The following is a 22,487-nucleotide window of genomic DNA, read 5'->3' as shown; positions in this document are numbered from 1 at the left end:
AGATACTGTAGTTCTCTGTATTCATATGTTATGTAAATGAACCAGATTTTATGTATAGACATTACAGATTTATAAGCTGCTTTTGGATACATTTCCCTAACCTCTGAACAGTTTCTATGGCAGGTCTGATGAGTATTCCTGTCATGAGGTCCACAGAACTCAGTTCACGTATTTCAGGCAGCTTTCCTTTCTTGATGTGGTAGTTAGATCTGACACCAATTGGTAATAGCAGTCTTTTTTTTTTTTTTCTTAGCCCCACCTGGTTTACAAGTTACTGTTAACAAATTAGTCATTTGAGTGTGAGGTTTAGTTTTGGCAGTGTTGAAAGAAGTTCTAGGTTTTGAATATACTGTCAGTACAGTACAAGAGGGATGTGGCACTACTGGAGCAAGTCCAGCGAAGGGCTACAAAGATGATTAGGGKTTTGGAGCATCTCTCTTATGAGGAAAGACTGAGAGAGCTGGGCCTGTTTAGCCTGGAGAAGAGAAGGCTGAGAGGAGATCTTATCTACAGTTTGATTCTGCTCTTCTTTTGCTTTGCTTTCTTTGGCTTTGAACAGGGGATTAGTTATCTTCAATAACTGTGCCCTAACTGTTTAGTGCACAGAAAAACATGCCCATAGAGCTTGCCATATTATGCTACAGTGCAGTCACTGCTATTTTAACAGCTTTGACATAGGCTCAGTCCAGTACCTGGACTGAGGAAGAACAGTGTCTTAGTTACAGGCCGAATAGTCTTTGACATACCTGTTAAAAGAATATAAGTATTYTGGAATGTATTATCCTCTGAAATTATTTTAACATTAATCTGATATGTTTGTATGATTTATCTCCTGTTCGCTTTTATCACACTTTACTTTGACAAGATACAGTAAAACAAAGAATGAATTTATTTATGTGCAACAGCAATAATATGAAACGATCTGGAACAATATATAAAGAGATCATAAAACCAGTCTGCCTTCAAAATATGTTTCGTTAGAATAGAGGCATAACAAGGATCAGGGATCTTTATTCTTTCTAGAAAAGGTATAAACAGCAATAGCAGGAGAGGCAGAATTTTATGCTCATTAAAGAGTCACTTGCTACAGACAAGATTCAGCACTTAAATGAGAGGCTTGAGACAGCCAAATAATTTATGTTCCATGTTTTGGTTTTCTTAGCTGTGTTTTGGTAAAGCCAGTCAGCATTTGGTCAGCTCAGCCTCAGGGAATCTCTCTGGCATCACATCACATCAAGTTTGCTTCATATTTTACTAATATGTTGATTGTTGTGTTGCCCAGAACTCTTGTCCGCTGTTAATTATGTCTTTGTCCAGTCTTTAATTTTTGTTTTGTTCCCTATTCCTTTGTGGTCTGGCACTTGTCTTCTTTTTTTCATTTTCAGTACATATTGTGAAAAAGACCTTCATCAAGAACAAAGATGCTTTTTACATAAAGGCTAGAAATAATTTGTTTAGATAAAGAGTTTGAAAGTTTTTACTCTAAATTTAGAATCAGTGGCTGGACCTGATACCACGTAGTCCAGGACTAACAGTTAATTGGGAACTAAAAGTCAATTTCTATATGTTTACGTGTGTGTATACACAAATGAATCTTTCATTTGCAGGTTATCTAATGAGCACAGGATAAGAACAGGGCATAAGGAAATATAACATTTTCTGTTTGTTCTTTGTTGTCAGGAACATTATGAGAAGTCAAGTCTTCATAGCAACAGCAGTGGAACAGCCAGTTGCAAATGTGAATTTTCAGAAAAAACTGACCTCCCAGCTGAAAGCTGTCAATCTGTGTGTGGAAAAGATGACAGAACATATGAAGTTCTGACAGAGGATGACAACATTTTAGACAACTCTGAGAAAGGTAGTCATTAGCAAAAGAAGCATCAAGAGTACTCTTATGCTGCTCAGAGGTGGATTACAAGCTTCTTTGCTTTGATTTTTGTGTGCAGATATGTTCTCTGAATTAGATGATGAGCTGGACATATCAGACAACTCAAGCAACTCCAGTTCAAGTCCTTTGAAAGAGTCTGCTTTTGGTAAGTTTCCTTAAAAGTGAGGGAGTTCAGTGGTTTCTGACAGTAAAGTGGCTGTTTATTCTAAAATATTAGGGTATGTTATGATTAATTGCAAGTTCATCATATGTTGTGGGTCCTAAGTAAAAGAAAACTAAACTAACTGTGCCTTGATGGTACCAATCTTCCAGTGTAGTGCATTTTTCATCACGTTTTCTTTGTGTGGCTTGTCCCTATATTTTGAAGCAATGGCTAGAGCAACCTGAATGTTACTGGGCAACCTGACAAAAAAGGTGTTTTTAGTTTTGTGGAATAAGGTAACCAATATTAATAAGAGACAGGAGGAGGAAGGTGTGAAAACTTTTGCCTCAGGAGTAGTGATGCTGTACATATGAATAAATGGAGGCCTGTGTAAGAGGGTGTAATGAAGAAACTGGAAAGAGGTAAGCTTTAGCTGTGTAGATGAGTTGATTGAATGGAATCGAAGGAGTGCCTGATGATTAGATTTGAATTAGAAAGGGAGTGTATGATAAAATACAGCATTCAGTCTGCCTTTAGTTATTTATGCTAATCAGGTAGGAAGGCATCAGCTGTGTTGATAGGGTTTTTTTTTTTGGATTACATTCTAAATCTGAAAATCGCAGAGGTGTGAAATGCCTGTTAACCACTGTGAGCTACCTGTTGAAATGTGATACACTGCGATCTGCCTGTTAAATGGGATGGGTTTCTGATTAGATTAGAAGAGAATCTAAGGACATTCAGTGTTAGAAAAAGACTGATATTAGAGCCAAGCAAAATTTGAGACTTCCATTCATCCCATGAAGTTCTGACAGATGATTTGTGAATGCTTCTAAAAGCATGTGGTCCTTTTAAAAGGTGAAAGAAATGTAGCTGTCTGAAGATCAACAAATTTTAGTGTTACAAGATCCCAGGCTTCAAAAAACATAGAATAGCAGTTTTCTCTGTTTGTATTGCTATTTGCTAGCTGCATTTACTTCAGATCTTGGCCCAGGTACCAAAGAAATATGACTGGTTTTAATTGCACTGTCTAGCCTTAGTGCAGGGCAAATAAATGATTCAATATTTCTCCTTAAAGTCCATTAATATCATCTACTAATTGTAAATGGATAGCTTACCATTATGAAGGCCAGAGGACCTGTGACTAGCCAGCCCTGAATTATTACCAAGCTTTTCTTGTAAAGTACTAAGAGAGTGGCAGGAGAAGGCTACAGGATACAGGGAAGCACAGTCTGATACAAGGAAGAGGTTGCATAGAAAGAGCCCCTTGTGGAACAGCAGCCTACAGAGAAGCTGTTCTGTTTTGGTATTTATATTAAAGAATAACACATTGCATGTCCTCCAGAAATTGAATTCTTTTGGGCTAGTTCAGCATCATACAGAGACAATTAAAATATTTTTGTGGATAATAATTTCCCACCCCAAAAGCATTCTTGGTGATGATTTCCTTGTTGTTCATTTTTCTTTGTTAAGATTTGGACATCAACAAAAATCATCTTTTGCTAGTAGTTAAATATTTTCTTTCCAGATTTCCATTGATTTAATAAAATAAAATGTTGTAACTAGAAAGATCTAATCAGTTCCTATTAATCCCATGAACTTTAATCAGCATTTCCAGAAATGGTTGCACATTTTCCTCCCAGCATACAGTTTAGTTGGTGTAGATACTGCAGTGTTGCTTTTCCAAAAAAAATAATTGTGCAGTCATACATTCATAGATCACATGTAGTTTCTGTTTAATGCTGAAGTTAGTGCTCCATATCAGTTGTAATTAATGTTGGCAAATTTTTCTTCTTTTCAGGGAAAAAGAAAAGATAACTTTTTAAAAAATTACTATGAGTTCTTGGGTATTGCTTGGATTATGCTCCATTCATTGCTAATAAATGACTAACACTGTATGAAGTATCAGCCATGGTTCTGTTGAGCATGTCAACATGACAGGGAAAATATGACCAGCTTTCATCTCATTATCTCGGAAACAGCTAACATGAAAATTTGCGTTTCAATTATGGGTGTATTGATCAGGGTCTTAAAAGGGCTTGTCTGTTCATGTTGCCATCATAACATCCCTTTCAGAGAAAATATGATCTATGAGTGTAGAAAAATATCATATTTAAAGCTTGAGTGGTATTTTGTAAAAAAGGTGTGATATGCTGTGTTGTTCAATGGCACAGAAGCTGGTATGCAGGTAAGTGACAGTGTAGTAGTGGTTAGCTTCATATAGTCCACTAATTGCCATAATATTTTTAATAATTTTACATACCCTATGCTTTTTAATTCTGTTTTAAGAAAAGGAGTATGGTTCTTAGTCTAGCCAATATAGTTCTTCAAGACCAACTCTTTTAACAACTCTTAGGACTGCCAGTGCAGGATATGTAGATTCTGGAATAGTTGTTCGTGCTGCTTGAAATTATCTTGCTTAAAAAAATAGTCTAGACTTCATTAATTCTACAAGAGCAAGGTTCTGCATGTGATATCTGCACTGATATTAATTAACAGCCTTTCTACTAGAGGTAACTGCTTCAGCTAATACTTATGCAAAAATACAAATTTATTTTTGTACGATGCCTACATTCAATGCTTTAAATGCAAGGCACATGAACCATTCTAATATGTATGCACTATCAAAAGCTTAATGAATGATACAGAGAGTATGAAGGTGGAACAGATGGATTTTGACCTGCCATATGCAGGGCTTAACGATTTTATTGCCCCCTAAGCTTCAGAGTCAGAATCAGGGACAGAAAATAATAAAGGAAAAAGGAAGAAGTTTAACAACAAATTTTCCTTCATGTCATCAACATGACAAATTACCTCCTCTGCTGTGGAGATTGCCTACTGTGAAGTCACTTGCTGTGCTATGAGATAATGCAGTGCCTGCTGTCTGGAGCGAGTAGTTTCATTCAAAATTTGAGTTTAATTACAGACAGCTACCTTTTATCTTGCAAGTTCTGTGATAACAGTTTTCATTCAGAACAGTGGTATTCTGTGGTGGGTTTGATGATCTGAGAAGGATACTGCTTCTTTAAGTAAGACTTAGATAGTTTGGTAAGTCTTAAGGGTAAGAGCTGCTTGCATCTGCTATATATGGTTCTTCAGATTGCTAGGGACTGCTTAGGAAATTTATTCAATATAATTATTGCCTCAAGAAGCTCGTTATTTGCACAATGAGCTGCCTGTGGAGAGTTTTAGAGATCTTAAAGTTTTTTGTTGGCTTGTTTCTCACAGACTGCCTTTGTCTAAATCCAGATTTCTCTTGAGACCTTGAGTCTAATGGGGCCAGAAGGTGATTATGGCAGCATCCTTCTGGATCTCTATTTTCTGAGACTAGGCTTTGATTGTTGAAGAGATCAGCTAGAATAAGATCGGCTAAGATCTGGCTTTCCTGTATGCCTCACTTAAGCTTAAACTATGTTTATTGCAACTTCTGTTGCTGTACGTAACATTGTACGTAACTTTGTAATGAACAAAGAATTGAATCCTGTTTGCTCTGCAAACCAGCTTTATTAGCATGGTTGGTGCTGTCCATTCTAATTTACAGTGATTTAAAGGGCAGCTTACTAGGAGTATTTCATATAAATAAAGGCAATTTGACCTTTCTCCTGACAAGATCTTTGAGCCATAATTCAAAAAAACCCACTGCCATTGCTTCCGTTTCACTCAGGGACATTGATTTAAGTTTTCTGTTAATATGAAACCTTGATTCAATTTTCCTATCAGTCTGATTAAACCTGAGAAGGCTTTCAGAGGTTTTTTAGATACCACTGGAGTAAAAGCCAAAGCAAAACTATCCATCTTCCCAAGTTCTTCTGAACTCATATCATGTTATAAGCTCTTTTCTTGAAATTACATGGTGTGAACATAGATAGGCAGCTGGTTAGATGCCTGCAAGAGAAAAATACTAAACTGTATATTAGAATGGATTTGTATGATTTGCACTGATGTCAATGCATGTTGTGAAGTTAAAGCCCTAGAATTTACTTAACTACATCAGCTATTAAAGACCAAAATAGCAATCATAGAAAATTTTCTGGTGCCTCATTTGACTTTTTTTTTTTTTAATGTCCTTAAAGAGTCTGCATACACATTTTCAGAGTAGGGAGGGTCATGAGTATCAAAAGCCTTAGCACTGGTCTCTCGTTCTCCAACAGGGGTGGGCACACAACCAAAAAGACATGGATCACTTATATTTCATTTTCCAAGAGATTATCTTGAACAGACAAATTGCCTCTAGCAAGACATTTGAAGCAAGCATAAGTTGCTTTGCTCTTCCCATTCGTATCAAAGGAGTAAGCATGGTAAAAGGAAATGTAGTCCAGGTAACACCCTGGGCTGAGCATCAGGATGAACTATATGCTCCATGACTTATGTTAGTTAACTCTCCTGTGCATCTGTGTTCTTTCTTATTGTCTATCTGGCTTTGTATGATTAGAATATCTCTTACATAAAAGACTAATGATTATAGCTAGTGTCATTAGTGTTCAATGTGTGTGTGTATATACATTTTGTTTGTTACGATGATTTTTAGATGTCTGAGTCTCCTCGTGCTTAGTTATTGAAGAAATTATTATGAAGTGTTTTCACAACGTCTAATATAAAGAGACTCCTGTCTCAGTTGTATTACTCAGTGGGTCTCTAACATAATAATAAGCTATAAAAAGGGGGCCAAAGGGTGTTGGCCATTGTTTAGTGAAGCTCTGCATCATGATTTCTGTTTTCTTAGAATTAATAAGTATTTTCCTAATCTTGTCATATGAGTCAGAAAATAACCCTTATTACATCTCTGCCATGTACAGTGACTGGTGAGACAGACTCTTTGGTGTGAAATATTATGCAGTTGTAAATATACTCATAAGCAAGCAGATTTGCAAGTCAAATGTGGTGAGTCATCTTCTAACCGATCAAGAAAATTTGGGTATGAGCCCTTTCCTGATAGAGAAACCATTTATTTGAAACAGCCAAAGGTTATAGTATTTCAGATCCAATTTAGTAAATACATACTTGAAGAGGAGTAGCTGTTTTTAAAATTCTAGCAAACAGCTGTGTTCAAACTTAGCTTTCTAGCCAAGTGCTTTTGGTTACAGATTTTTTTCTCCCATATATTCCATAAACAGATTATATTCTTTGTTATAACAGAGTGCCTGAGGTTGTAACTCAAAATTCTTATCCCAAGTAACATGATTCAGGTTTGGCCAGAGCTTCTACTTTTGTATTTGTATTACTGTGTCTGCATCCTAAACAGGTCAAGTATTTCTTACCTGGATAAACACAGTCATAATTTTTCTTTACAAAAGTGCTTCTTTGCTTTATAGACAGTGGACACTCTCCTATACCTTGGTGTTAAAGTTATTTGAAGTATCTACTTGTATAACAGACTAGCTTGTTTGTTATTCCATAAATCAAAGACTCATATCCAACCTTCTTTTTGGCTACAAGAGCGTAAGTGTCTTTTTTGCTAAGCAGAACACTAGCAAGGAATAAAATATAGAAGCATTATTTCTTTGTGCTCTCCCTCTCACGTGCTCTCTTTCTCTTTCCCTTGCTCTCTCTTTCCCTCTTTCACTCTTTCCCTCCTTCTCCCCCTTTCTCTCTTTCTTTAGACAGGTTTGGCTTAAATAAAAGATATATCATTTCCTTTAGTTTTCTAAGTGACTTTAATGTGGCTAATGCCACCCTTCTTCAGGATCCTTTCATTCAAGTCAGAGAATCTCTAAAAAGTAGAAAAAATAGAGGCACTATATTTCAGTGCACAATTAGAAGTATGTTTGAACACAAAGCAAAGATTTAATGTTTTCCAAAAGACTGAAGGCTGGACTGTCTCTGAAATTCCTCCACTGTTGCTCTAGGACTAATGTAACTATTGTAACTATACCAACAGTGGGAGAATTAGTGTAAGTGTGGCATATAATCTTTTTTTCCTCGCTAGTTTTTAGGTGATTAGATGCATCTGGTCTTGTTTTATGATAATGCTGTGATGTTACTGGTGTGGAAAAACACCTCGTGTAGACAGAGATGCAGGGTATCGTATCAAAAAGTATTAGTTGTATAGGAAAAATGTTGGAGAATTTCCCAGTTTTACTGCTCAGACCTTCAATTAGGTAAAATATCTTTTGATTTAAGCATACATTCATTCCTTATTGCATAAAGTAAGATACCATTTGTAGGAGATAGTGGTCTTATATATGAGGAAAAATTATTGGCAAAGGAATGGTTTTACAGGAATGTTTTATGACACTCCTTCTTCATGTTTTTACCACTCCTTCTTCACATTTTGTGGCACTATGCAATAAATGTCATAAATGCCTAGGTTAGTTTTATTGCTGATTGGATGTTTGACTAAGAAGTGGTCATACACCTGTCTTCTAGGTCTTAAAATCGGTGAGATTATTTAAGAAGTAAGATATTAAAGATGTAGTAGTTTAAATAACTAGCTAATTCAAATGATGGCAGTAAAGCTGTGACACAACAGGGTTTAGATCAGGCAGCAAAAATCCTCTGTGTGGACTTTTTATCCAGCTGAGGACATTGTTGTGGTTACATTGGTAGTAGTAACTAAAGTAGTTATTTCAGTGCTAATCCAGATACATCTTCTGTGGACATTAGGTCATCATGTTATGTTAGTTTCTGTGAAATTCTGAAAGTATATAATAAAACTTTGTGCATGGTTGAGACTTTAGTTAAGATGCAAGCAAATCTTCAACACATCAGCTAGCAACACCACTTTCAAATGTACTTTTGAGTGCTCACGTTTATAAGTTTATATTTACTACTGCTTTTTAAAAATTATTTTGACACCATGTATGGGAAATTGAGATTACTAGGATGTATGTATATCATATTTTTAATGTAGAGATTTATAACACTTGTGCCTTTGTTTCAGGCATAATTAAACCAAGTTTTAGTGCTTCTGAAAGACAGCCTCAGATTAGGTATGTATGATTTGTGATTTTAATATAGATTCTATAAATGACCATCATTATGGTCAATTCCTGTGGATGGAACAGTTGCAAGACTGCCTGCATGAAACACTTGTGGAATTTCCTTACTTGTCTTTACAACTTCATTTTGTCTCAGCCTGTGTCAATCAGTCTGCTTGAGGATATTCTTTGAGAGTGTCTTCATGCAGAAGCTTTATAAGTATAATTTAAGGATTGATGTCAAACTGATATAGTTTTAAAAGTGAGCCCTGTTACATAAGATTAAACTGACGTAAGTCGGTAAGCTAATTCTATTTTTGCATTTTTAAGCAGTTATTTTTCCATAGAAAAATAGGTTTGTATATTTGATAGTACAGAATATCTTATCCCTTTGAACTGCTCTAGACCTCCTACATAAACTTAGATATCTATTTTAGGAATTCTGAAGTCCTGCTCATTTCTTCCAAAAAGGAAACAAAACATAAAATATGACATCGCCATCCTCATTCTCCTTCTAAAGTGCTTTCCTTTTTCTTCTGTCATTATTTCAGATGTGCGTCTAACACATTCTTTACCACCTGTTATTTTTTCTGTCTTTGGCCTCACTCTTATTCATAGACTCTCTCTTCTTTTTTATATCTTCATTCCTGGTTTTCTTTCCTATGTAAAAAACAAAAATTGTCCTGGATTCCATCTGGCTTCAGATCAAATTTTTCCTCCCTCTCACCTGTAACTTAATTAGGAGAGTATTTATATTAACTGCCTTGATTCATCTCCCCTGTTTCTCTGCAGATTCTGTTTTGATTTAGCTTTTACTCAAGGAATATACCTGAAACAACTCTTACTAAACTTTTAAATGAACTCTTCCAAATCATAGTACTTTATTTTCTTGACCTGCTATTTACCATTGGCATTCTCTTCATCTTCTTGAAATTATAGGGTCTTTTGACTTGTCCTTTTTCTGATTCTCCTTCTTAAGAAACTATTCTTAAGCACCATTTTGAAGGATATTAGTTTATCTGTCCTTCTAATTTCCTCTGGATGTTGTATGTAGCTTTATTACTGATTGTCTTCTTTTTTCTTCTTTATCTTATCTTCACATGTACAAATTCATCTACTTATTTACCTTTGATTAAAATCATGAATTTAGCTCTATAGGCCAGATGTGTTGTCTTCTGTCTATATTAAATTTTGGCTTTTCTGTCTAAGGTATCTTTATGGCTGTGTGACTGTACAGTTAAGTTCTACACAACTGAAACAAAAGTCATAATTGCCTGTAGCCGAAGTCCTACCCATTGTCTTCTGTTTTGATCATTGTAGAAGATAATACCCACCCTGACAGATACCTTGAGATCTGAGCATCCACTTTTACTTGCACATCTAAGACCTTGCATCCAGGATGTGTCTAACTGTGGCAGATTTTTTCTGGCTGGCATCTCTAGAATATAGCCTTTCCTATCAATATACACAGTTAAAACTCTTGCTCAGGTTCACAGGGCTATCATGTATGCAGCATCTTCTCTGGCTTTGCTAAATGCATCCTAGTCCCTGAAATGCCCGTTCAGAGCACTGCTGCAAGGAACATTTCTGTAGCCATACCTTCAACCCTGCCATTTTCTTTGTGCACCCTTCTACTGGTTGTGCTTTTTCTGGCCCTTTAAAACACAGTCTTATTTTTGCTTTCAAAATTCTTCTTGGTGTATCACCATCCAGTCTGTCACTTTCCAGCCACAGTCCTGAGTCAGTAATGGCAGCCTCCTAATGCTCAGGTGTTGAAGCCAGCACATCTCTGCCCCTCATGCAACCATCAGCAAAACTAACTCCTTGTCCTTCTTCATAACCCTCCTGAAACTGCCATTTTCCTTGCTGCCTCAAAAGTATAGAAATTGTTGAGATGCTAGGACTACTGAGGCTACCATACAGTAGGAGATAGTATTGAGCCATATTGGTTCTTTCGGTTCCTCATCATTTTGTACCCATTTATTGTGGCTTATCTCAGCTAGTGAAATCTGCAGGTTGGGACATTATTTGTGTTGAGTACAGAGCACTGAAACATCCAGGCCTATATTTTTTGCTATCTAGATATTGCTGTGCTGGTGATGTAGTAATATTAATTATTATGATTATTTTTGTTTTACTACTACTGTATGTATTATTTCTCCTGTTTTTGTCCACTAGACAATAATTGTTTTGTTCTTTATGCTTTCCATCCATAAAATGGGTTAACTGAAATGTACTTAAACACATTCAAATGAAAAATAATGTGTAATCTAGTGGATTAATGAGAGTTTAAATACCAAAAGCCTGTCTATTGTTTTCGCACCTTCTGGGCTAAAAACTCAGAAAGGAAAGGAATAAAGTCTACTTTTATTTTTAAGTAAAAGTCATGCCATTTTGGATATGTAGAGTCAGCCAGCCTTTAGATGGCTTATAAGAGGCCTTTTAAACTTAAGAATTCTTTTCATCCAAAAATATTTGCATTTTTGTGACCATGTTGTTTGGACCTGACTGAAAATGTGCCTGCACTTAAGAATGGTCGAGTGCAGTTTGTTCTTACGTGTTTCTCCTGTTCTTCACCTTAGAGCTAGGACTTTCTTCTCCCTGTTGTGATGATCAGAAGTACTTATATACATGTTTTCTCATATGTGTTGGTTTATTTATTTATTTGAATCCCTTTAAAATATTGATGGGAGCTGTGCCACAGCAGATGCTGACTGCACAATCAAAAATTGATGAGTTTGGACAGACTTCCTTTAGAGAAAACATGAGAAGGAGTTAAGGAACATTTACTTCTTCTACAGTCTTTGAAGCCAAATTGCAATTAAAACGACTGCTACTTTTTTTTTTCTCTAATAGAGATTATATTGGAGGCCTGGGATCAAGACTGCGGCCAGGTAATTTTGTGGTTGCAACATTCAAACGTTAACTGAAAATAAACATAGCTCTTTCCAGATTTTTAAACCTTATTTTCCTGTTGCATATACTCCTCTTTTATTTCTTCAGCTTTGCAACATCTTGATTTGCTCTCGAGAGTGCCTCCACTCATGTGCGGGGCCCACATTAAGAAAACAGAGGATTCGTTAGTTGCAGGGTGGCAGTCTCATAGCCTTCCAGCTGTAGTTCTTCACAATCTGAAAAATCATGGTATTATCTAACAAGATACAGAGTGCAGCTTTGTAAATGTCTGTCTTCTACCTCTTGCTAAGGAAGTCAATGGGGAAATTCAACAGGACAAAATGATAATAGTTCGGTTGGAGGCTAATTAGTTTTGGTGTTTGGATTTCCTCTCCCTCTCTGTGGTATTTTCATTCTTGTTACCAGATCACTTGAAAAAAAAAGTTTAGGTGGCTGTGAATGCACACATAAGACTCTATGATCTTCAAGTTGTTACTGTATGAGGAAGTTTTAGAATATGGATCTAAATTAGCCTCTGAAACATAGTTTAGAGATAACTGTATTTAAGAGAGAGACAGGGCTGCTAGCAGAAGTTCAGTACATGGACCTAAGCTCTTTGTTTAGCTTCCAGGCCTAATACTCAACTTGGAAAAATAATTTYGTTAACCAGTGTTCTTTAGTGATACACCAACTGTTTTGTAGTGGCAATCTGCTGATAAGTTTATATTTAGTCTCTGGGACTGACAGTGTATATGACTTGTAAATGTCTTGTTGACCAAGGTCATAATTAACTGATTTAATGGATGTTTATGGCAAGTTGTAGACAGTAGTTCCATGGAAGAAATATACATTGATTGTCAATTCTTCATCCCAAGAACTAAATATTTTCATTTAACTGGTATATTTTCTTTTATCTGATTTTTACACAAAGCAGTACGTGAAAAGATTAAAACTGTTGTGGCATTAAATTTATTTTGCTGAAAGAAAAATGTAGCTTTTATTCATGCATGACTTCCTTTGCAGTGCTTTTATCAAAGAAGAATATACATTCTACACGTGGATTTGCTAGACAGAGGATAATAGTGTAGCTTTAGAGGAACAGATTTAGATTTACACTTACTTACAATTTTCATGAAACGAAATAAAAAAATCAGCTTTTTTGCTCCTTGTTATGATAATTAATAATCCTGTTGTCTTTCACACTTATCTAAATAAAATCAACTATAATTTAATAAAAATGAAATGAGGAAGCCTAAGTGTTTGAAGTACTGCAATATTTTTAATTCTAAAATCATGATGTATTATTTTCCCTTTTAATTCCAAACTGACTCTGTTTTTTTACTTTAGAGCTTGTAGTACAAAATGCAGTGTCATTGTGATAGGGGTATGATTGATGCTTATTAGCAAAGGTCACATTTGTATACACAATTATATAAGTACTAGAATGTAAGCTTAGGCATGCTCTGTGTGTGTATTTGTGTATGCATACTTACTGTGTGTGTTGTTAACAACAGCTAAAGGAAATGTTCAAATGCAGTATTTAAAAAAATGAAAAGTTATTTTAAATATCTGTTTTAGAGGAGAAATTAGAAACGACTCACAGGAACATTATTTTCTCAAAGCATCTGTATTTTCTTATTGTCAGTTCTCCAGCTTCTTGTTCTCATCTTAGTCAACGAATGCGTTCTCTTCTGAGCTGTCTAGTGTACAAGTCTACCTGAAATGATAATGCTTAGAAAATTGCTATGCCTGGAGATTTGCTGAGAGACAGAATACTTTTCAAACTCGCCAAAACATTTAATTTATATATTTGTCAAGTCTTTCCCCTTTCTTGAAACAGGCCAAATTTACATCCCAAGAGGTACATAAAACTTTCATTATATATAGCGTGTATGTAATGTGCATAGCTCATTATATGCATTCATACATGGTAATTGAATCTGTGTTCATATTTGTGGTTTGCTTAACCCCATGCATTTTTCTATCATTATCTAACTAGCTTTGCACTTAAAAGTTTTTAAAATCAGCTGTCCCTTTATATTCACAGGTCACCACAGTACTACTTTTATGGAGTTTACAAGTGAAAGCAATATACAGTCTGTAATAAAGAGCAGTTGCCTGTATTCTTTCTTTTGTGGGGGATGAGAACACACAGAAGAGTGTGTGTGCATTTTCCACAGCATTACTCTTTGCTTAGCGTTGATGTTCTTTCATTTTAATCATTAAAAATGCCACTTATGCACTTTACGATGATTTCATTTAGATCATAGGGAATGATTGTAACAGGTCTTTGCATAGTTTCCATTAATACATTTCATCCTTTAGATAGAACGATCTCTGGTAGGGAGGAATTTCTGACAAAGAGCAGAAACCAGAAATTTTCCCATGCAAAAAATCTTGAACTTTCTCTCAAAATGTGCTGTTGCTAGATGCTAGGAAAAAAAAACTAGTTGTGATAAAGCCACACATGCTACTATAAGGCAAGTGAAAATATATTTTGATAAAAAGGTTTTCCAGATTGTCCACATAAGACATTGTATTGTAATTCCTAAAGGTAAAAAGATGATTTATTTCATAACATAAAATATTTAAAATATATCGTATATGTTAGTCTATGTGGAAAAAAATTGTTCAGTTTAAATTCTGTTTATCATATCTTTAGTTTTCTGTCATATCTTTAATATCTTCAGTTTTACATATGAATAAATGTGGAAAACTTATGATTAGCAAGGAACATTAATGCTGCTTCTCTCTTTGATAGAGAAGCTTAGTGTACATGACTCAGGAAAGGTATTTTCTTTTGAAACACATTAATTACATTATCTAATCTTTTAAGTTTTCAGGTTATTCTTTTTTCATTCCCAACACTATTGGAAAAACAAGTCACGCATTAAAATTCAATATATTCGTCTACAGTTTGTAACCAGTGCATACTACTAATATATACAGGCAACAAAATGAGCTCTCCTGATTTTAGTATTATCATCTACAGCATCGGCAGGAATTGCTGTATCACAAAGGAAGGTGCGTCAGATCCGTGACCCTGTTCAGCAGATTCTTATTCAGCTCCACAAAATTATCTTCATCACTCAAGTATGCATTACTGTTGCTTCTGACATTCTATCTTAGTTATTTGCTGTTGTCAAAATGATGGTACTGCAAAGTGCTGCTAATTTAGTCACTGTTCTTTAAAAACAACAGAACTTGACATTTTTGCAGATGGCAGGATGTTTTAAAAATACATCATTTAAATAAAGACTAACCTTGAATATTAGTATGTGGAGGATGGCAATAATAGGAAAAAAAATCATATAAAAAAATCCGTTCGCTTACCTCAGAAAAATATTGTACAATAACTTATTTTTACAGCATTCTGTCATGCCAGTAATATGAATATTTTAAGTGACTTACTATGTGGAAAACTCATAAAATGCTTTCCTCTATAATAATAATTTCTAAATAATTTCTAAGTAATATCTTCTATTATTAGTAAATAGTAGTAATTTCTTAGGATTTCTAGTGCAGTAGTTCAAATCCTGAGTATGTTAGTTTAAATATTTTGAAACTTCAGTACAGGTGTTTTTCAAACTTGAGACTGATTTTAAAATTAAGTTCAAATGTTTCATAATGAAAAATAATTAAAGTTATTTCATACTGATTCCAAAGCAGAAATGGAGCTGGTATAGATCTGCATTAAGCTCTCAACTGAAAATGTAACAGAAGCCTTTTTGTTCTCCAGGAAGATGGCTGACATTGTTACTCTCAAAATTTGCTATTTTTAAATAAACACCTTTTTACCTTCCAAAATGAAAAATTTATACTTGGCAAGCAATGTTTATCACCACAGGGGCTTTCAGATTGCTGAGCCCCATTTGTATCATTTCTTTTAAAATAGATTAGCACAACTGAACTTATGTATATCTGCCATGTCTTGTTTAAAATTTTTTGAAACTGTCAAACTTATCAAAACAGGTAATACAGGAAATAAATAATCAGGGACAAAGACAAAAATCTTTATTTAAAATCATTGGAATTGACTGGCTTTATTGTCAGAGTGGTTCTAGCACCTGCTGACAGAAATGAAGCAGGTTTTTGTTATGTCCAGGATGTTTGTTAGCGAGCTTACCCCTTACAGTGAAGAAAGTTTTCTCGGATGGCCTATTATTAGTGCCAGTTATCGTAACATGGACACCTGAGAACTAAGAACAACTCAAAGACTTACCCTAAATTGACTGTTTAACCAATAGTAACAACTTTGATAGCTTCCATGTAGGTTGGTTTCAGAAAGGGAAGGCAGAGGAGCCAGGAGCCATACCTGCACTTGTTCACTGTGTGCTATATGCTTCTCTTGCACTTGTTTATATTCTTACAAATCCAAGGTAGAAAATTCTTTTAAAATACATAGCTGTTTTCTAAAACTCTCAATTACATACTTTAGCTGACAACTCTAAACTGAAGTTTTCAAGGGAGAATTCTTAACTGCTAGGTCTTGGCTGCCAGCAGCCTTTCCAGTGCAGTTGCCATGGAAACAAGAGGCAGCCTGATCTGTGGAATATAATGTAAGAGAAAGCTTTTAAAAAAGCATTATGTAAATCTTTGGCCTTGCCTTTTTTTTTTTTTTTTAACCTGATCTGACATCTGATTTCATTAAAACGAAAGCTAAAACTGAACACTAGTGCCTAAGGCAACTCTGAGTTTCTCATGCAGGGGACTCGTCCTTTGCCACCTCTGCTTCAGAGTATCCCAGTATATCAATAGTACATACATAGTTCATTGCTGTGGCACATAGTCTACAGACTATATGGCAGGCCTTTCCTAAGGCATCATTTTTTACTCATTTATAGGTCAAGAACGTTCAACATGTGCTTGCAACATGTGTGTAAGGCATTATCTACCTGAAGAGACAGTAGTACCTATCTGTAACAGAAAGCTGTATACAACCAGCTTTCTGCTGAAGTCTTTCACATTTAGGATTTAAGCCTGATCGCAGGTTTGCCACAGCAAATCAGGAGCAGTTCCTGTGAGTCCAGTACTGCTGTTCCAGATTTATAGCTGTCTGAGTACAGTAGTTCTTTTCAGAAGGAAAAATTCTTCGTAATGTGTACTGTGGCAGTGTTTTGAATATGAGTCAGTAATGGCCAAACCTTTCTTGTGTAGTCAGAAAGCTTCCTGAGTTCAATGGAGTGGCACTTTGTGAATTCACATCAGTGAAGTGATTGTAAAGTATTTACTAAATGGTAGGAAATCACAGTATAGAAAATCACTGGTATAAGCAACTGTACAGAAACAGAGTAGGAGACCCTGTTCCAAATGGTAATATATACCATAGAATGATCATCAAACTGGAATGATGACGGATGTGAATATCAATATGACTGCAGTGACCAAGAGCTGAAGCTTTACATTTACTGCTGGAGAATAAAAATTATTTAAAAAAATCTCAAACAACAAAGGAAGAGAGCTCCTTTGAACTGCCTGTAGATGACTTTTTAAAACCCAATAAAATACTCTGTGTGCTTTTCTTTTGTAAGTACAATAGAGAGATGTGTATTTTTAACCCAAAAATGCAGAAGAAAAAGCATACAAAATCAGATTTGCTATATGGTTTATAGACAAGTGAAATGTAAATTACCTCCCATAGGAAACTTCTGGTAAAAGAGCTGGTCTGAATTATATTAAGATATACATAGAGTCCTCAGAAAGCTCATTGAAATCATGAGGAAGATTCACATTAATTTCTACATGCATTGGTGAAGGGCTTAGACTCTTGTAGTTCCATTAATTTCAGCCAGAGTAACTCAAAGTAGCCAACATGAAATCTACCCTAACTTTCTATGCAGCGCCTGCTGTTTTCTCTTGGGCTTCATCCCTAGAGAAATGTCCCAAATATTAGCACTTGATCGCTTTGGTTAGGGAGGCAAATCTAGTTTTACCTATATTAGGCTCAATATAATGGCCTTTATCTTCATGACTAGAGGGAATAAGTTATAAGGTGTGCCAATCCTAACAGAATGGGTAAACTAACAAGCATTATTATTATATGCCATTAAATCAGGTTTTGTGCTGTCGTTTATCACTGTGCTATTGAACATCAATGTGTCTTTTTTGCAGTATATCTACGTTTTTCAGTAATGGTACTGATGATCAGATGATCTTTATAGGAGATGTAACTGCGCAGTGATAACATCAGTTTCTCTGTCTCATATAGCTTCCTCCAACTTTGCTATGCAACTTGAAAAGGAGAGTCATTGAGAGATTCAAGAAGTCCCTCTTCAGTCAGCAGAGCAATCCTTGTAACCTGAAATCAGAAATGAAAAAGGTGCAGTACACCAATTTTATTATCAATGGCAGACTTTCTCTCTTCTATTTGAATTAACCTATCAATAGTAATATCAAAAAAATACAAGTGTAAGCTTCCAATTTTTAAAGGAAATATTTAGCATATGCTCCAACCATTGTTTATTTGGAAAATATGGAGGCTTCTTAGGTAAGCAGTTGATACTGATTTGTTTCAAGTGTGTCTTTGATGTTTAGAACATATGTTGTAAATGGAAAGGCCCGACTAGCTGCTAATATGCAACACAAAATCCATCTCATCAGAGAAAGAAAAGAGGAAGGAAAATGTAACTTTCTGTGGTAAAGGCTGATAGAGATTATGAAAGCTCTTCTTAATTTATGTAAACTCTTCTTAATTTATTAGCTTGCCAGTATTTCTCGTGATTTGGAATATCTTCCTACTCAAACTATGAAAGCATTTAAACTGACCAGAGTGTCTTGAGTATAGAATATCTTGTCCAATTGTTGAATAGTGTGTCAGCAACAATTTAGTGTCATAACTTTAAAAATACTGCAGATTTGCAAGAATTGCAAGACTAAAGAACCATGCGTGCCTGTTTTCCAGTGACATGTTGGACACTTTCCAACACAGAAAGAGCTCTTCATAACTAATATTAGAATTTCTAAATGTTCCTTCTTCAAAATCTCCTGAGAGGACTGTGCTCAACAGAGGATCTGAAAATGACATCTTCAGCATCTGGGTACTGTGGGAAACTGTGAAGCCTAGATACTTCACTTTTGAATTGATGACAAAGCAGTTATTAGGTATACTAGTGTATTCCAAAATTGATGACAAAGATCATTTTTTAACATTCACTTGGGATATAAGAGATGGAAATTCAAGTCCTTCCTGTGCCTAACCAAACTTGCACTGAAATGTAGAATCTTCTAAATAATTGCTTGCTATGGAATGGAGTGACCCCAGTTTCTAAATCCTCTGTCTACTTTCATAGTTTATCTGAGACACTAAAGCTTCATGGAAGGTGGCTATTTAGTGTTTACATAGGTAGTGCATTTGAAAGATATTTAAAGATGAGTAGTCTCCCTCCAAGGCATCAGTTTCATGCAAATTTGCTGTCTGTAAATCAAGCTGGGTTTTACATTAAACAATTCCTGTATTTTAATCATAACATTACATCTAAGGAAATGTTTTCTATTAATTTACTGAATGGATGTTTCCAGGAATGGGTGTCCAAAAATAAGGTAAAAGAAATGTTTATTAAAAAATTAGCTTAATTTTACAAACGCCCAGAAATAAAGGAACCTTTTTATTTATGACTTTATAATAGTATCGACTCTAAAATTGTGTTAGCTTCAAAACTGTCAGACTTAAGACTGAAGAAAAGGGAAGAAATACTCTATTTAAAAAGTAAATGGTAGTAAATTGAAGATGTTTGAAATGCTGAATGCAATTCTGGGCATTTCTGTCTTGAAGGAAATCATTAATAGAAATTATTTAAAGACAACAACAACAAAAAGCAAAGTTAGAAGGATGGGGAATTGCTTAACATCAGTAAATAAATGATGCATATTTTAAGTCAGTGAGAGCCAGGTAAGTATTTCCACCTAAGCACACTTTCAGAATCTTACCAAAATCACCATCATAACTATGTTGGCTAATATGAATATAATTTGGAGTTAAGAGGAAGAACCTAAATAGAGAAAAATTTAAGTTGAACAGTTAAGTTGAACAGTTAAGTTGTTTCTTGCCTACAAAAATATTTTCATTTCAAAGTTGTAGCAGTGAATATTTTCAAAACTAGATATTTAGAAGTTTGGCATCAGATGACTAAGTAGCTGTTCAGGTAACCAAGTAGCTGAACAGACTTTCAACTTTCAGCAGTGCTGAATTCCTGCTAATAGAAATTATACCACTTGAATATGGACTAACAATTTCACTTGAGACCCAGTTTTCACTTGAGACCCAGTTTTGAAAACCAAAGTCACTGACTGTTTCTCTCCTAGATTTGAGGGAACAGACTTCCCTGCTTACCTTCACACAAATGTATAGCTTATGATATTTCATTCAGATAGACCAAAGAACTCTGTGCTTTATACCAAGTGCAGGTTGGCAGCTTGTTCAGTAAATATCTCTGAAGAGAAGGTACAACACTCACAATTGTGTTCGCCACTTTTTCATTAATCTAAAATGTACTGAAATCTCCTTTGACCTCTGATTGTGATGGGAAATGTAGTAAACTGTAGACTCCTTACAGATGTCTGAGGTTTTGGCAAAAAGAGAGTAGGGATTTCAGATGTCCTCTTTTTTTTCCCTCTTTTTCCCTGCCACAGCTGCTCCAAGGTTCTCCTGAACTGATTGAGCCCAACTTCTCAACAGCAGATTGCCCTGTGTTACTTCTCTCTTCAAGTAGAAATATATTGGTTCCTAATGACAGAAAAGGTAAAGACAGCAACAAAACCTCTGTAGTGGCATATATTTTTCTAATAAGGGTATGGTACTGAAGTAGAAGGAACTCCTGCTCTAAGGACTTGTGTTTTAAAGATAGCGAAATTATGTTGACTATACTGATTTTCAGTGTCAGTAGGTTGTTGTTGTTGTTGTTGTTGTTTTTAATTCCTGGTAAGGTGTGCAGTTTACCACCGGTGGAACATTCTGCTAATTTAAAAGAGTATATTTTTGAGTTATGAAGAAGTATCAACAATGCAAATAGCACATTGTTCCTATAAAAATCACCAGGAGTGTTTGTGACTGAACAYGTCCTGCTTGGAATTTGCCTATCCTTTCACATGTTTTTTAAACAAACTGTATTTAAACCCTCTGTTGTTCTTCTATCATATTTAGAACCTAGTTATACTGGGATGATTTAATTACATATCTGGATTAAGCCCCAGAAACATGAGGAGGAACTGTAAAGCAAAATGTATATGCTACACCACAATCTATATGGTGAAATATGTATACATATACTTTAACAAATGAATAGAGTCAAATATACTTCAGACTAGCAATACGTACAGTGACAAATCATGAGCTCCATCTTGAGTGAAACTCACTCTCACTGGCAGCGTCCAAGGTGGGGAACCACAATCCTAAGTCAGAGACTTGTTCCGTAACATGCCTCTTTGTGCAATAAAGGCAAGAGAATATTGAGGGGACCTGAGGGAAATGTGCAGCTTGTATTTTGTCATTTCCATTCTTCTAAGTACAGGAAAAGTTAGGTTTGCAATTCATGGGCTAGAGGACATAGAAAGATTAAAAACAGTGGTTACTGAAAGAAGGGTGAAAAACTTTGTTTTTGCTGGCCTTTGGGTTGAAACTGGCATATCACTTCCACAGCTTATTGTGAAAACAGAAATTAATACCAGCTGTCAAGGATGACATTTGAGTAAGAAACGAGTCCCTAACAATCACTTTGAACGTGAACTGTATTTTGTTCCCTGAGACAACCATGCAAATTGATCAAATGCTCAGTTTCTGTAATTTTTGGATCTCTTAACAAGCAAAGAATACTTTTGTCTTCACAATTTGCTGCTGTCTGTGTGCCCTTTCCACTACAAGTAGTAAGTGGGGAAGTATAGCAAAGTGATGCATTATTATGTTCTTTCACATTAAATATTTCAAAAAATCAATACTTTTCCATCAGTTATGACTCTCTTTCATAATGTAACATCCTGTGCCTCAAATGTTCACATCATGCCATAAGACCCCTCTCACCTTTACAAAGGGTCATTGTGGTCAGTGCAATAAACTGCAGCTAATCAAAACTAACTATGTTCTTATTAAACAAGTATCTCTGTTGTCAGTATGTTTGCACTGGAATTACTAGGAAACTGATTAGAGTGCATAAACCCAAAATTCAGTAGTATAACATTACTTGCCTTTTACTTTAAGGTATCGTTGGCACTTTTGACACAGCACAAGGGATGACATATGAACAGCTGCAGGTAAGATTTTTATATATTTTAAGGGATAATATTTTGTTACTCAAGATAATTTTACTGAAGTGAATTTCTTTTAACTTGTAGACTCTAATTGAAGAGGTTTTAGAAGAAACTGGTTATTACAATTTCTCTTCTAATAGGTGAGCCCAAGTGTTCAATTTAAAAAGGAAAAATTAAATTATGATATGCTAAAAAATGTATCATTTTTCTGTTTTTGTAATTGCAATTTCACTTTAAACTTAGTGCAATACATGTTTTATTATAACACATGGATGCATGGACTGGAAGAAATTTTGGGACACATTAGCTTATCTAAGCTGTTTTGGCCACATGGTTTCCTCACTCAAATAACAAGAGTGGGACAAGTTTGGCAGCAATCTCCTCAAATTTTTTCCATATAAAACCACAG

At 35.2% G+C, this 22,487-nt stretch overlaps 1 protein-coding gene across 2 annotated transcripts in view; it reads left to right on the top strand.

Moving 5' to 3' along the window:
* Positions 1-22,222, top strand: part of NEK10 (NIMA related kinase 10) — a 95,352-nt gene extending 73,130 nt beyond the window's left edge. Inside the window, exons 26-35 of one of the 2 annotated variants that reach the window (XM_026057293.1) lie at positions 1,681-1,858; positions 1,947-2,033; positions 8,908-8,956; positions 11,801-11,838; positions 11,948-12,088; positions 14,832-14,932; positions 18,048-18,158; positions 20,468-20,576; positions 22,029-22,081; positions 22,163-22,222. In XM_026057293.1, the coding sequence (XP_025913078.1) occupies positions 1,681-1,858; positions 1,947-2,033; positions 8,908-8,956; positions 11,801-11,838; positions 11,948-12,088; positions 14,832-14,932; positions 18,048-18,158; positions 20,468-20,576; positions 22,029-22,081; positions 22,163-22,222 (927 nt within the window). Of the gene's footprint in view, positions 1-1,680; positions 1,859-1,946; positions 2,034-8,907; positions 8,957-11,800; positions 11,839-11,947; positions 12,089-14,801; positions 14,933-18,047; positions 18,159-20,467; positions 20,577-22,028; positions 22,082-22,162 lie in introns of both variants that reach the window. The other variant, XM_026057291.1, reaches the window with a different exon arrangement.
* Positions 22,223-22,487: the final 265 nt, after the last annotated feature.

The sequence above is a fragment of the Apteryx rowi genome, unplaced genomic scaffold (assembly GCF_003343035.1).
Source record: "Apteryx rowi isolate R43461 unplaced genomic scaffold, aptRow1 scaffold_138, whole genome shotgun sequence".
Lineage (NCBI taxonomy): Eukaryota > Metazoa > Chordata > Aves > Apterygiformes > Apterygidae > Apteryx > Apteryx rowi.
The sequence above is the reverse complement of the archived record's forward strand: the minus strand, read 5'-3'. Positions and strand labels throughout refer to the sequence as shown.